Genomic DNA, 15,441 nt, shown 5'->3' with positions numbered 1-15,441 from the left:
GTTGTTTAACAAGGTAGGAAACTAATTCCAAAACTTTTTTTTAATAATAATCTTTTTCACTACTTTACTTTAATGTTTTGAGCAATAATAGCTATACTAATAACTGCTATATATTATTATACAAAATTTACGAAACTTTATAATAATTTAACTGATATTGCTTCATATATAATACACTAGTTATTATATAGCAATTATTGTTAGGTAAATTACGCAAACACCGTGATTTTAAGTCTTCTCTGTTTGGAAATTATTGTTGCTTTTTATGTAACGCAACTGGCTTTTATATTAAAAGAAAAAAAAAAAACAAAAGTACCTAAACTAAGGTGAACAAGTGCTGCGACCTAACTTACTTATATATGGCTTAAAAATTTTTAATTAAAAAGTAGTAATTGAAGTTAAAAATTAAATCTATAATTGTAATCTATCTCTGGTTAAATATAGTATAGTCCACACTGACCACGATGTTCTTTGAATGATTTGTAAGTAGTACATTATTAAGTTTGCGTGATTTCGCCTTCAGTTTAGTTAAGTAAAGTTAAAGTTAAGTTTATCTTCTTTCTCAGTTTTTCCAGTTTTGCAGTAGCGTCGCTTATAAAGATGCCGAAGAAGAGTAAAGTGAACAAGCTGGCGCGCATGTCAGACGAGGAGCGCGCTAAATACCTCCAACATAGAGCCGACATGGAGGAAGAAGCACGCCGGAGAAAGAGAGAACTCATCGGCAGATTTATTAAGGTATTAGGTGACCACAGACCCTTGCGCAGGTTTGACAAGGTCCAAACCACGCTAGATATCATAGTAGCCGAGATAATATACAGAGCCGGAGACAAATTTGTAACAAAATGTACGACAAACTTTCCAGAAGAGGATCAGGATGTTTAATACTGAGGGATATGACGCAAGAAAGAGGAGGCTGTAGCTTATTCAATGTTTACTTTGAATATCTACGAAATTGTAATAATCAGGGCACTATTCTAACCAAATTTAGGAAAATAAAACAAGTCGTCGTGCATAAACATTATATTTTTGGTTTAGTTTTGCTACAAGAGTCGTAATGGAAGATGACTATCTCACTTCTCGTAGTCATATGTCTAAATCTTACCACGTATTCTAGTATCTTTGTTTTGTTAAGTTTATTTCCAGATGTTTCGGTGAACTAAAGTTCCCAAAAATTCTCCTTTCTCCACATTTATTTACTTTAACTTCTAATAGGAGAGCTACGGAATACGACGAATGTATCATAAAAGCATGTCTAGTCTAAGAAGTAACTTGCAAACTTTTAATCTATTTTGTAAATTCTGATAAAATCTTTCAATATATCTATACTGTTCTAGAACAAACTTGAAAAAGAGGAATCTTACAGCAAGATGAACACTGCAAAGATTAACCAGCAATGGCGTTACGTATTACGCAAAATAAAATGTAAACAAATGGCACACGACATACAGGTGAGTCCTGAAATAAAAATATAGTGTATATATCATAACCGATGTATCAAGTCAAATTATTACGATTCACGGATCAATTTCTATGGAATTGACCGAGAAAAAGATATTATTGTTGACTAAGTAACAACTTCTTAATGGCAGTGCTGACGGTTCGCGAAGAATTACATTCGATCAACATTACAAAACTAAAACAGAATAACTTTCAAATAAAGAAGGCCGTAATGTACCACTCAAATAGTAATCTTTAACAGGGCATGATCTTTAGCTTCAACTTCTTGGTGGAAAGAAAAGACCGTCTGATCGCATCTCTCACCAAAGCACTGGAGGACTCCGACGACCAACACCGCCGCGCGTTTCAGGCCCACGCGGAGAATATAAACTATTTCCTCAGTAAGTATTTTATTTTATTAAAAACACCAAAAATTATATATATATACACATATATATATGTATATATATACCATGAAGAAGACCATGTTATTTCAAAATCCTTAAGCTTATTTAAAAAAACATGGTATGCTTACTCATATTAAAAAACAGGGTTCCGTGTGTAGCAGTTTTTACATGTATTGACAAAGAAACATGTAACAAACTTTGGAAAAAGATATTTTAGTTTTATCGCTTTCAAACTTTTTATCAATTTAAAGCACTTTATCGTGTCCACTCTATTCAAATTAATAATAATTTGCTTAATTACAGAGATAGGTTCACAGCAATTAGATAAGCTTCAGACGGAATACGAGAATCAAAAGGATATTCTTTTGGAGGCCTGGGAAAATGAAGAAGGAGGGATAACGGATAGCCAGGATAAAGCAGAATTAAAGTTGACTTTGATAGCTTACATACAGGATAGAGATTTCAGAGCGTATAAGAAGGAAAAACAAATGGAAATGTTAACAACTAAAAACGACGAAAGACTGGAGGTAAGGACTGATTCATTTATATAACACATTGCTAGACCTGATGGCGATGTGTTGCATAATAAGTTCAGACGTTGCCCTATCTTTGCTGAAAAGTAATTTCAAATACTTTATCGTGGAAAACAATCAGTTTTTGAATAAATTAAAAATTTACTTTTCTTTCAGTACTCAATATTGATAGTAATTATTTAAAACTTTCTGGTTAAAAAATAATTTTAAGATTGATGCTAAGACACTCAATAACTGCCTTTACGATTTATTTATCGACACTGCATTGGTGTTACGTATATTTTTCCGTAAGAATCTTCTGCGAATTATTAGAAAATTAAATGAAATCAGTAAAGTTCTCAAATTATTGGGTCACCATGATTATGGGATTAATTATTATACATGTATTACATACAAGCTGTCTGGACTGACTTCGTATTGTCAAAATTACTTTTCCTCTAACTCAAGTTTTAATAAAAATATAACGATCATATACAATTGTAATCATCATCGATAGAAAAAAGGAAAGGCATAAGAAACAAGAATAAAAATATAGATAAGCAATACAAGTAACGGAATACGGTGATAAAATAAAAATGTAATTAAAAATATTTAATATACAAAACACCAAAGAGCTATAAACTATGATAGAAATACATCTGTAATACTAATAAATAACTTAAGGTCTATTAAAATACATTGTTATGGATAGATCTAAACTGTGATAATTGAGGAGAGAATGAAAAGAGATTCAAAGAAGAAAATTTAGAATGAATGAGAATGTTAGATTATGATATATGTTCGAAGAGTGAATGAACGATTAGGTGAAGACTGGAAGATAGTGAAAATAAAAGACACGAAAAATTTATTAAAAATGTTAAAGTCTTTCCCACAATAACCTAAGGGTGAATGAGAGCCCCTAAAAACGGAAGCCATGAAAAAAAAGACATAGATCCTTGCCCAAAGATCGCCATGATGATCGGTCTTTCGCTACCCGCATCCAGGGACTTTCTGTGACCTTCATTATGTTGTCAGTCCACCTATTGGGAGGCCTATCTACGCCGGGTCTACTGGCTCGTATTGGTCACTCGAAAACCTTTTGGCTGTGACGGCTATCGGTTTTTTTTATGGCCCCCGCTATTGGGAGCCTCTCGTACCACTATTTTTTTTGAGACAGGGACTTTATTTACAAATAATTTTTTCAGAGTTTTATCTTTATTCTACACTCACTTTCATTCTTCTCAATTTCTTTTATTCTTTCCTTTTATCCTTCACAATATCTTTCATTTTTTTTTGTTCTTTCATTCCTTCTTGCTTTCATCGCCTTCTTTTCCTCATCTTTTGTACTCTTAGATGGCTAGGTACAATTTTATTTCTAATCTTTATTGTATTCTTACATTTTCTATCCTTATCTTTTAATATCACCGGTTTGTTTAGATTAGACTTTTTAATACATTAGAGTCTTGTCTTACATTCTATTATTATTTAATAAGTTCTTTTACATGTGCATATTATTCATTTTGGTTCAAGTTTTCCTATTTGGTTTTGTTATTTTTTTTTTATTACGACGGCTATCGGTTGTATAACCAATGTGCCCCGATTACTGACACTTCACACGAATAATTCTCAAAGCTACGTCAGTGACATTGGTTCTTCTAGTGATATCATAATTTCTGATTACTAACTGTAAACTATTCATATAAACTTGTGTAGTTTTATTGTATAAGGTCATGAAATAAAAAACAAACTATATTTAAAATTAATTATGTTTATAAAAACCGTTATGACCACAATCCATTCAGTACATAATATTTATATAGATCTTTGAAATGTTTGATACCTATCAAATCTATTTCGGGCATGTCGTTTTTCCAATCGTCGCAGTTTGCTTTACCCTTGTCTGAGAGGCATATCAGTAGGTTTCTAGAGTACTCGCACTTGTCCACCTTGTTTGCTGGAACAAATGATTAAAGCAAAATAAAATTATGTTTGTAGACTGCTACCCATTCCTGTACCTTCCGTTAACCTAAGAATTGTCCTTACATGCAGCGACGAAAATGTTCTAAATAAATGTTGGAAAGCTATTATTATAAGGCTGACACTATTGCTGAGCTATCAGTAGCCCAGTGATAGAGGACTTAGACATGTGATCATAGGACGTGGGTTCAATTTCGTGATGCAATATCAAATAATTCACACTTTGTACCTTAATTATATATGATTGCCACACATTTCACAAATAAGTTACCAAAGAAAGGGGACCAGCGTCCTCCGCGTGCCATTATATCACACTGCAATTACTAACTCGCCTGCCAAGCGTGACAATTATAGTATATTTACCATAGATATCTTTGAGGGAGGCCTATACCTTGCAGAAGACGTGTATGGGCTGAAGCGACAACGTAGAGACAATTTTTCGAAAACATTTGAACGTTAAAAAGTAATTACTATAAACAAAATGTATGTATTTTTGGTGAAAATAAATAACAACTCGTCGAAGGCACAAAGACGATAGAATTGTCATTTGAACAACCAGAGCGTCCCGCTGTTACCGATGTTCGGAAACTTGTCGTAATCACAAAAGCTATATTGTTGATGACGACAATGCTGTCTCAACTCTTTTTAAATATATAATTTAAATTTGACACACCCTTCAATATTTGAAAACATTCATCGGAAGACTCGTTTAAGAAATCCTTTAATTCTTGATCCTCTATGTCCTGTGTTATTGCTTGTCTTACAAAATATTTATTGGGGAACCCCGTAGCATCCGTCTAGAAAAAAAATTACAGATTATAATTTGAGATATTAATATTAATTAAATACAGAGTAATTGGTTAGTCCATATAGTTGTGTAGACATAGTCTAGTTTGTGTGAATACGCTGAATGCGAGCAGTACAAGACCCATTATTGTGGCAATCTTTTGGTGACTTGCATTAGGTGTTTATCGCCTGGCAGGGTGATGGTGATCAACAAAAAGCTTTAAAACTTTAACATCTATTCCTAATCACCCTATATAGAGTGATCACTCTCAAACACTATTGAAGTGCGAGAGACCAATAACTTCTAGCTGTATAAAGTCGGCAGTAATAGATAGCAAAGTAGAAGTAGTTCGAATTTTGAAAGCACTCTTTCTTACTATAATAATCATTTGTTTAATTACTATAATATAATAATAGAATTCGAGATCTACTAATCGGTAATAAATAAAAATATAAATTCTATCACCATTTTCAAAGCTTCGACAAAGCAATGCAAAGCACACGCGTTGTTCCTGGAGTGTTTCGGTTCTTTGCGTGGTTGGTCTGTATCAGCGCTTTGATTAGTATCATCCTCCTCGGAATCCCTCTTCATATTGGGATTGTATTGGCTCCTCTGTCCGGAGTTCATCTCTTTACTCTTTGCGCGCTTCTGTCGATCGAGGCGGGAGGATAACGATCGATAATTTTCGTATTGGGCCACGTCCTACAGTTAAAAAAAAATTTATTTCACAAAAAAATATTTTTTCCTTTGTTACGTCTGTGTCACTAGATAAATTTTAAAGCGAGGACTGAGTATAGCAGACTACAAAAAGATCTAAGCTTTTGAAAAGTAGTGTAAGAGAAAAATGTTGCGCATTAACAGCAAAATGCACCAGCAAGTTCATCCGCGCTCAACTAAAAACCACAATATGCATTTAACGAACTTTAAGCTGTTTTGGTCAGATCGAGACCTTCGACGATTAGATAACTTCGATAACCTCTGACAACGATTGTAGAAAGGGTAAACAGCAAAAGACCACGTGAACGATCACTTACCAGTCTGATCAGGATAAACTATAACGGAAGTTTCTATCGCTCCTAAGAAAGCTGAAGTTAGAAGACATGGAAACAAATAGTTATCGATTTCTTAAATGTATTTCCAAAATATCTAAACTTTCAGTGATGAAAAATACGTTTTAAGACAATGAATATCTAAGAATATGGCAAATGTGCAGAATGAAATAGAGGTTGATATGATAAACATTTTATATAAGGTACCAGACACGAAGGAGGTCCAATTACAAGGTAGAAATATAACCCCATTAAGATCGATGAAAAACGTATTGGGAATCTATACAGCAGTGAACGTGAAATTATTACCATGAGGCTCTATCGATTTAAATATATATTGCCAATTCTTTATCGCAGTATGGAGAAGTGTGTGCAAAACGCAAAACTATTGACATGATAAATTTATAGTTAACTTTTATTTCTTTCTTTTACATCAAACTTCTAATGCAGTCCTAAAATTTGTAAGTCTTTTACTTTACTTACATCCATGTATTCTTCGCCGTGGCTTGTATTACTACTTTCTGCTTCTCCTTCTGTACTGACATCACCGTCGTCATCATCCGTACTATCCTCGTCGCCGTAGTCGCTTTCTGTAGTCGTTCTATCAGATACACCATCTTGATCGGTATTATATTTTGTATTTTCTTTACTTAATCTAATGCTTTCATCAATCTTTTTTTGATCTTTTTTATCTTTTGGTACAATTTCATATCGAGTCCAAACGTTTTCGTTTTTATGATCTTCACCAGTCGTATTCTTTAGTTCTTGTTTTTTTACACAATCTCTGTAAATGTTCATCCATTGACTTTCTTTACCGGGGCCTGTTCTTATGTGACAGTTCAAGCCCTGTCGCGAAAAATACTCTATGAGACCTCAATATACAATGTTTCTAGGATATGTTTAAATATCTTGACCCCTATTTTTTAAAGTAACTTCAACCTCGTACGTTCATTAGAAATTTCGTGCGGTTAAATCCTGAATGTACAATTTCGTATATAGATAAGTATCTGCCGACAGCACAATCTGGGCTTACTACACTTAGACACAGATCGTAATTTCGAATCTTTTCTGGTAAGTTAACAACTGAGTAAAATATCATAAGGAAGTGCTATATCCCTTAATTTACTTGAGGATCCAAATAATAAGTAAACCACAAACATGCGGCTTTTTATGAAAGTTTTAGGCCCTCAGAGGGAATATTGAAAAGTTAAGAGCTAACTCGATGTTGTTAATGAAGTAATTCATCATTTATTCAACTTCGTAAAAAATTATATAGACTGTTTCGATTTTATATAGATATTAATACCCAAATTTATTATTACTAAATACGTTTAAAAACGTTACGTTAGGCAAAATGGTATCTTTCACAGTAATCCTCATTAATTTTAATAAGAAATCTATACAAAACTGACATACTCACGGAGCAACCGTAAATAAAATACGAAAAACATAAAACCAGCGACAATCGCGGAGCACTCATATCCAATTTCAAACAAACAATTACAATGTTCAGTGACAAGGTACCGGCATAATATATAAAATGGCGTCCACCACGCTCGACTACCCTCTGAATGACACGAAACTAAACCGACGCACACGATCTATGAACAATTGTTTAGATAATACACATTCGCCACAAATGTATACGATAACTAAATCTCATAATAATGTAGTCCGTTTTAGATTGTTTTAATGGCTTTAATAATATTAGATTATTATCTAATACAGTCTTAGTGATATGGGAATTAGAATAGGTTTGAGTTGCTTACATGCAATACTTTTAGGTTAATCCAAACAATTGCTATTGAAAAATAAATAAGTACCTTATACTTTTTTTTATTATTTGCTTGCTCACAAGTGTTCTGTTTTTTCAATTATTTTAAAACATTTGTACTGCCATTTTATCAGCCTCTTTAATAATTGTTATTCAATAGAGGTTTTGAAACAATATCGCAAGACGCTGGAAGTAGTCTGCCCTATTGAAAAACTACATGAGTGGCCTTTGTCAAGCAGAAGACGTCAGAGGATTGAAATTAGGATGATGATTATTAAAGTATCCAACTTGTTAACATTTCTAAAAGAGATTTATTGTAAAAATATATTTTGATTACCATTTTAAAAAATTCTCTAAATGCTCGAGGTCAGGCTGCTGAAAGTCGCTGCCAAAGCGTAATCTGCTCTTTGACTTCTCCAAGTTCAATTTTGATAATCTACTTGACTTATGATGGTATCGATGTGTATCTTCAACATACAATTTAAAGGAAAAATAAGTTACATTAAGTAAAATCGAAATAATATCCACAGATTAAAATATGCTATGCTCAGTTTATTATATTACGCAATTACGGGCTTCTGATTCATCAACTACGCCACTCAAACTACCAGAATCATAAAAACGACGGAAATATCTATCCACGTATGTGAATAGTTACCGGAAATGAAAAAATCGGTACATACAGATCTCCCATCCTCTTATCCCATCTACAGATGGTCGTAATAATGATGAATAGATTATGATATTGACTATGATAAGAAGAGAAATTTAAAATACCTTTACAGAATAGTAGCATAGAATTAAGTCGTTGTATTTACACCATTTATAGCTTCTTAGCGAAATTATCTTCATCCTGTATCGAAAATTAAGTATGATATTCTCCATATAAAATTAAAAATTAAATCATTTAAAAATAATATCTAATTAAAAATGTATCATTGAATTAGTCTGGCCTTGTAAAGAATTGCATTATAGTTTAGTGTATGGTCAGTGTTTATCGTTCACGAAATTAATTTACATATTTCACATTTAATCTAAAATAAAGTAAAAAGACTCTTAAATTTATTACATTAACTTATTTTTTCTGATGGAATGCAACAGATCAATTACTTCTGATAATACCAAATCTGTGGGGACAGCTAGTTTAAGATATAATTTCTTCAAATTATTAACCTCTTACTAACGACGCAATGAAATTTGTTAATAGAAAAATAAAACAAATCTTTTTTTTTCATACAGGCTTTACTAAGCACCTTCGAAAAAGTCATTACATTTATGTAATGTACATTCAAATATGTATTTATAAATTGTACCTAATTATTTCCATAATGTCAAACTAAAAAAGTTGATTTAATTGAGAAGAAACTGTCAAGAAACTCGATATTTTCTCTTTCAACTACAATAATTGTAAATGTAAAATTAGTATAATTGATATACGAGGCTTATTTGTCACCCACATAATATTTCATACTAATATGTTTTGTTAATCAACGTCTATTTCAAATTGTAATCTGTGTTAATAAATAAGTTAAAATAAATGTAAAAATTAAAGTACGTTTTATACAGTATGAGGAAAAAATGCGGAATCTCTGCCGTCCGAAGCAATTGGAGATAGAAATGTACTTCAGTAGACTACGAGAAGTGTACAACTCATACCAGGAACAGCACAACCCCATCATGGGTCACTACCGAGCGCTCCGAGAGAAAGACGACTTCTACCAAAGAGATATCGCCAGAAATGAACATCTTATAGAACAAGCCTCGGTAAGATTATCAAAGTCTAGAATGCCATGTGAATTTTTTTCCTTATTTTGTCTCGTGAAAACTCCAGCTCTATCTTAAGTGGTTGTTGCACTAGTCCAACGCTATTTAAACTAGGGTAATATGCCAAAACGTAAGTACCCGTACTTTTGACAATAAACATCAAAGGGAATTTAACTAGGAGTCCGTCATAACTCTATCGTTGTCCATGCAGCGAACCCATGAATGCCTCTCTTCGTCTTAGTTGGATGCTCTTGCTAGAGTAATTGTGATCACGTAAGTTTATACAGGCACATCTCAAAATTTCCCGCTACCATTCCCAGGGGCGGCTCTAGATCGTGCAGCGCCCGTGTGCAATTAAACCCTGGCACGCTCTAGGCCTGATCCCCCCCCCCCCCCCCACCTCGCAGCTATAACTATTAACTTTGCCGCCGGTTCTAAACTTTAAATACGTGAAATAAGGTTTATTTTGAGTTGAAAAATAATGTTCGAAAAAGAAGCCGTCCATAGGACGCTCGCGTTTGATAACTGCCGCAACCGCGCTGGCTGGCGGCTTCTGTCATATCATTGTTGTACCATGATAGTCCAAGACGATGCTCTTAGCTGTCTCAGGGGGCGCCGCTGGGGACCATCATCTGTTCCATCCATTGCAAAGGTTTGCGACCCAGCGGTCGCGCGTAAGTAATGGAACAAGCTACTCGATAGGGTTGTTTGCGTTAGGAATTACGGAAAAATCATTTTAAAATTTGAGACTGAACGATTGCCGAGAGACGTTTGATTTAAAGCTCCTTAAGAATGAAATCTTCACAAATTTTCAACATTCGTCCTTACTGTTAATATTTCGTGACCCTATTAGCTCTGGTCGTCAGGTCATCGAAAACATTATTTAAATATTGCGTTTAATGATATTTTCCTAATAATTTAATCGAAATAGAAAAAGTTTTTTTTTTTTTTTAATTAAGTATGACATTTAATAGGAAATCGTTACAAACCTGCAACACGAGTGGTTACGGACATCGAAAACGATAAGCAATAAGGTGGACCGCATGAATAAGCACAAGGAAGATCTTGCTAAGAAATATTGGCAGATGAAGAAAGAGTCTAAAACATCTACTAATAGGGACAATTATATGTTAACAGTGCTTGTAAATTCAAGTCAAGATACAACTAAGGTTAGTAATACCATATATTTAGAATACAATCGTTTTGTTTTTATCTAAAAACAAATAAGAAATAGTGTATTATAGACATAAAGTTTTAACTATTTGAGACAAGAAGCCAACATATCTATGAAGTCCTATTAGCACTTATTGAGAAATCCAAACCCAAATTTATGACGCACATTTAAGAAAACAAAGCACTAGGAAACAAAAGAAAAACGCGTTAAACCTTCGTAGCTTTAAGTTGAAGGATTCTTAGGGTAGCTCAATCTGATTATAGTTTTTAACAAATCAGGGTCTTCTGGAATTCTTATCATCACACACACAAGTGAATAAATAAATAAATGACTTGTATCTTCACTGAAAGGGACTCATCGAGTCCAATAAGAGAAGCCACTTCGGACCAGGCATTCAATCTAAGCCGACCTGGAGGTTTCTCTTAGCTTCACCATATGTAACCCAGTCCACTACTGAACCCAATGCCACAAAATCGGAAACCAGGTCGAGATAGCCTACCGTTGTGCTTAATGTACGGTATGCAATTTTAATAAGTTAATGTTTTTCTACAGCGCTTACAAGAAGTGAGAGATAAAATTTATAAAATAACACAAATGTACCAAATATGCAGTAAGTACGAAAAAGAACGGATTGATGTTCTAGAAGATTGTTCTGAAGAATGGATCCCGCAAAATTTTGAAAACCTCACCGATGAGATGATAGTACTGTATAACTTTTTGATTTTGTTATAAAAATATGCTAAGTCTATATGTATTTTCTGTACACAAGCTGAATATAAGTAATCTCATTAACAAGTATAATTTTTATGAGGCTTTGTTAAACATAGAGTCTATACAAAGTGGATCAAATTAATGCATATTTAAAATCTGGAGTGAGACTAACCCTTTTTGCCAAAACATGATAAATAGTTCTGATAGAAAATTCACATTTCATTTTTAATTTCTCAATGCCGCCAAATCTAGCTCTTTGCAATTAAAAAAAAAGTGAATAGTTCTAGAAGTCTTTGGTCTTGATTCCAAAATTTTCTTGTTTAATAACACTCCATGTCTGAAAATAAAAGTTCATTATGACCCAAAATTATTATTTAGTTTATTGAAAAAATTATCAAACCATAGCTTTATTGTTTAAATAATATGACTGTTTATGCTCTAAATTAGGTTCTGAGAGGACTGAGACATGCGATCATAAGTCGGGGCTTCGATTCTCAGGATACAATTTTACATATAATTCACACCGCACATTAAATGTATATGATTGCGGAAGATGATTGTTGATGGGCAGCAGCGTCCGCTCCTCATAATACAACACTCTGATCGCCCACCCTCCTGCCAAGCTTAGCATACACCCCCATAGATTTCTTTGGTAGAAGCCTACATCTTGCAGCAAGCGTCTATGGGCTGAAACGACCATTGTAAATAATTAATATTAAAGTATTAGCAAGGAATCCAGATGGCTCAATCACTTGTTTTTGCCCTCCTTATAGATTCGTGTTTGGTTCTTACTGTTGAATACAAACAAATACGCATATTAGTGAACAAATGCAGTAGTAATACTGTCATATTCTCATCTTAATTGTCTAGCTAACTGAATTGAATCCTAATCCGTTTATCGTGATATCCTTATGTCATACATTTGTATTGAAAGTATGGTAAAGAGTGGATCTTCCCTTTTTTTTACTGTTTTCATATTGTGTTTGCTCATAATTATTTTGCAACTTATTTTAAATTAGTGTGTACACTTCATATTCAACTGTAAGTGGACCAATTGTAATAAAAAAAAATGATATAGCAAATAGTCTTCTTCTAGAATCAACTACCTTGCAGCACGTATATAATCATTGCTATTTACAGAGTGAATGCAAAGCGTATTTAAAAATGGATAAATTCTTACAAAAAGTTAACAGAGCCAAAGTGCAATCAATGTGCTTGAGAGCAGAAAAAGCAAAACTTGCGAAAGAAAATGTTCAACTAAAGCAATACATTAAAAAGTATCTAACAGAACTGGCACTTACTGGCGGCAAAGAAAGACCAGCAAGTATGAAACTACAGACAAGATTGCAGAAAATCAATGATACAGGAAACAATTTGTATGTAAATCTTTAGTAGTAGTAGTATTTACTTTCATATTAAAAAATAAACTTTACCTTATGTATAGTAACAAATTGTAAAAAAAGACGTAATTCCTTAGCATTCTATAGTTTGATCGTGTGGACACCCAGTACATTGCACTGTAGGGAGAGGGGCCGGGTATTGTACTCAGAGCTAACAGCTTAATAGGTTAAGGAATGCTTCATGCATTACCTTCATTGACCAGAATCCTTTCCCAATCTAATCAAATTCAAATAATTATACCAATCCAAGTCCATTGCTTTGTAGGGTGAAGGATCCAATATGGTGCTCAAAGGGTTTAATAGATTAAGAAATAAAACAGTGCCACCTTCACTAGCTACACTCCTTTCCCTGCTTATCCGAATTCAAAGTAATCATACCAGTTCAAGTCCTTCGCATTGTAGGAAGTCAGACCAAGTATGGTACTGAAGGCTAACAAACCACTTAAAAAATCTGAAGAATGAATCAATATGACCTGCACCGACCAGACTTCTTTACCTACCTATTCAAAATTGAAATGAATATACCAATGTTAAGAAGCCTGTTCTAAAAATGAGCAGATGTCACTCTTGTCAGGCTTCAGTCCATCAACAGGTTACAGATATTTAAAAATTATAAATAAATTAGTTTGAATATATTCCCTATTTTTTTGACTAGGTCACAGAAGTTAATATAATTATAACAGTAAGTTCTATTAATGCTACAGATTTGAAAGACGTCATGAGGACATATCTTCTATGATCTTATCAATCATGACTTCAAATCTCTTTTTAATGTAATTAGAACATCAGTAATATAAACTTCTAGATTGCATTTTTAATCCATTAATATTAATTTAAAAAATTCTTACAATATTTATAATAAAGGAATATGAATAAATTTAATTTTGCATTAAAAATAAATTTTTGAAACATGTACTAGAACACTACAATTTATTTCTTTTTTATTAATGATTGAATGATTATTGCACACACTCTTTTCTAGAAATATGATAGACATTTAAGAAATTAACTAATCAATTGTCCTAAAGCAAAATTAAATGGGTATATAGTAAAATAAATTCAATACCAGCATTGCGAACTAACATCTGTTTGTTTTTATAGGCCTCGTCCTGTAACCTGTATAGAAGGTGCACTGTCTAATGCTGTAATACATGAAAAGAGAAAGAAACTTCAAGAGAAAAGAGAGAAGGAAATGGGTATTTGTGCATACTCAAGAGTACAGTGTTGGTAAACTGCTGAAAAATTATCTAAGTTTTAGGACAATTTGCAATATAATAGACACTATGAAAATTGTCCTCTAAGTCAATAAAAAAAACTGAAACAAATTGAAATTACTAAAGACAAATATGCAGAATGTTTTTAAGTTAACAATGAAACAATGTTATAAAAGTATATTTTATTTAAATATAACAAAATAAAACTTTTTTTCACAAACATGTTTTAATTTCAATGCCTTAATATCTAGTAAATTATTTGTAACAAAATGTATTAGAGAATACATTTATGGCTTTATACTTTACACAGTAGTATAATTTTAGCATTAAATAGGTTATGTGTTAACATTAAAAGCATTTGTTACACTGTAGTGTAGTAGCATTATAGTTTTTTTTTTTATAATTAAATTTTTTTCTGTATTAACTATGTTACATTTTGAGAAAATTATACTGGGATTATGGCTTTTAAATTTTGAAACTACTATTACATTTGTGAAACTTAAAAGTACAATTAACTTACGATGTATCTAATTTTAATAAAACCTCACATACAGAACAATTTAACTTTTAAAGTCAAAGTCGTTTTCGTGTCTGTTGTAAAAGTTTTTGCATTTAAATACTACTAACACAGCATGAACTAAGTTCTACAAAAACAACCACAATGAATTTAGTCCATTGGAGTAACGCCTTGCATGTCACTAGATTGTTCTCCAAGATTCCAAGGATCATCAAGTGCTGCTAGAAACTTAGCGAGACTTTTATGACCTTCAGTATCGATGTTCTTCGTCATGTCGTTCGAAAATGCAACATACTCGTCACAAAGAACGCTTTTGCCTTGTGACACACCGTATATCTCATACCAGCCTTCTAAAGCTTCACAGAGAGGTTTCTTCATTCTTATAAGAACTTCTTGATCGTCTACGGTTTTAACATAGAAACCTTCATTGGCCGTAACTTTAGTAACTTTTCCCCACAAAGCAACTTTCGCGCCATTTCTTTGAGGTAAATTACCTCCGGTTACATACGGTATAAACTCATCATTATCCGGATATTGATTGTCATCAAAATTGTCGTGATCCCCCATGTTAATGTAATAATAACAAAATATTCAACATACACTCAACAAACACTCAACAGTGATATCCTTTTTTTACGAAGAAAAATGTTGACGGTTAACGGACCAAACTGTCAAAACTATTTTGTCAATGACAAGTGTTTTTTTCGTATCGTAAAGC

At 32.9% G+C, this 15,441-nt stretch overlaps 3 protein-coding genes across 3 annotated transcripts; 1 reads left to right on the top strand and 2 right to left on the bottom strand.

The window, feature by feature from the left end:
* Positions 1 to 600: 600 nt before the first annotated feature.
* LOC137933572 (dynein regulatory complex subunit 2-like) lies at positions 601 to 14,223 on the top strand. The gene is made up of 9 exons (XM_068777568.1): positions 601 to 735; positions 1,335 to 1,448; positions 1,700 to 1,838; positions 2,148 to 2,371; positions 9,510 to 9,707; positions 10,682 to 10,876; positions 11,434 to 11,583; positions 12,733 to 12,968; positions 14,094 to 14,223. Exons 1-9 carry the CDS (start codon positions 601 to 603, stop codon positions 14,221 to 14,223), a joined length of 1,521 nt encoding a protein of 506 aa, XP_068633669.1.
* On the bottom strand, positions 4,138 to 7,722 carry LOC137933418 (general odorant-binding protein 71-like). The gene is made up of 5 exons (XM_068777370.1): positions 7,590 to 7,722; positions 6,653 to 7,015; positions 5,586 to 5,822; positions 5,007 to 5,130; positions 4,138 to 4,310 (listed from the first exon to the last, which is right to left on the bottom strand). The coding sequence occupies exons 1-5, from the start codon at positions 7,647 to 7,649 to the stop codon at positions 4,138 to 4,140; spliced, it is 957 nt and encodes a 318-aa protein (XP_068633471.1). The 5' UTR covers positions 7,650 to 7,722.
* A 253-nt stretch (positions 14,224 to 14,476) lies between the features above and the next one.
* LOC137933526 (uncharacterized) lies at positions 14,477 to 15,395 on the bottom strand. Its single transcript, XM_068777486.1, has one exon. The coding sequence runs from the start codon at positions 15,288 to 15,290 to the stop codon at positions 14,874 to 14,876; it is 417 nt and encodes a 138-aa protein (XP_068633587.1). The 5' UTR covers positions 15,291 to 15,395; the 3' UTR covers positions 14,477 to 14,873.
* Between the last annotated feature and the right edge of the window lie 46 nt (positions 15,396 to 15,441).

The sequence above is a fragment of the Battus philenor genome, unplaced genomic scaffold (genome assembly GCF_028537555.1).
Source record: "Battus philenor isolate CCGP_79_NKW_IND1 unplaced genomic scaffold, ilBatPhil1.0.hap1 SCAF_13, whole genome shotgun sequence".
In the NCBI taxonomy this organism is placed as follows: domain Eukaryota; kingdom Metazoa; phylum Arthropoda; class Insecta; order Lepidoptera; family Papilionidae; genus Battus; species Battus philenor.
The sequence above is the reverse complement of the archived record's forward strand: the minus strand, read 5'-3'. Positions and strand labels throughout refer to the sequence as shown.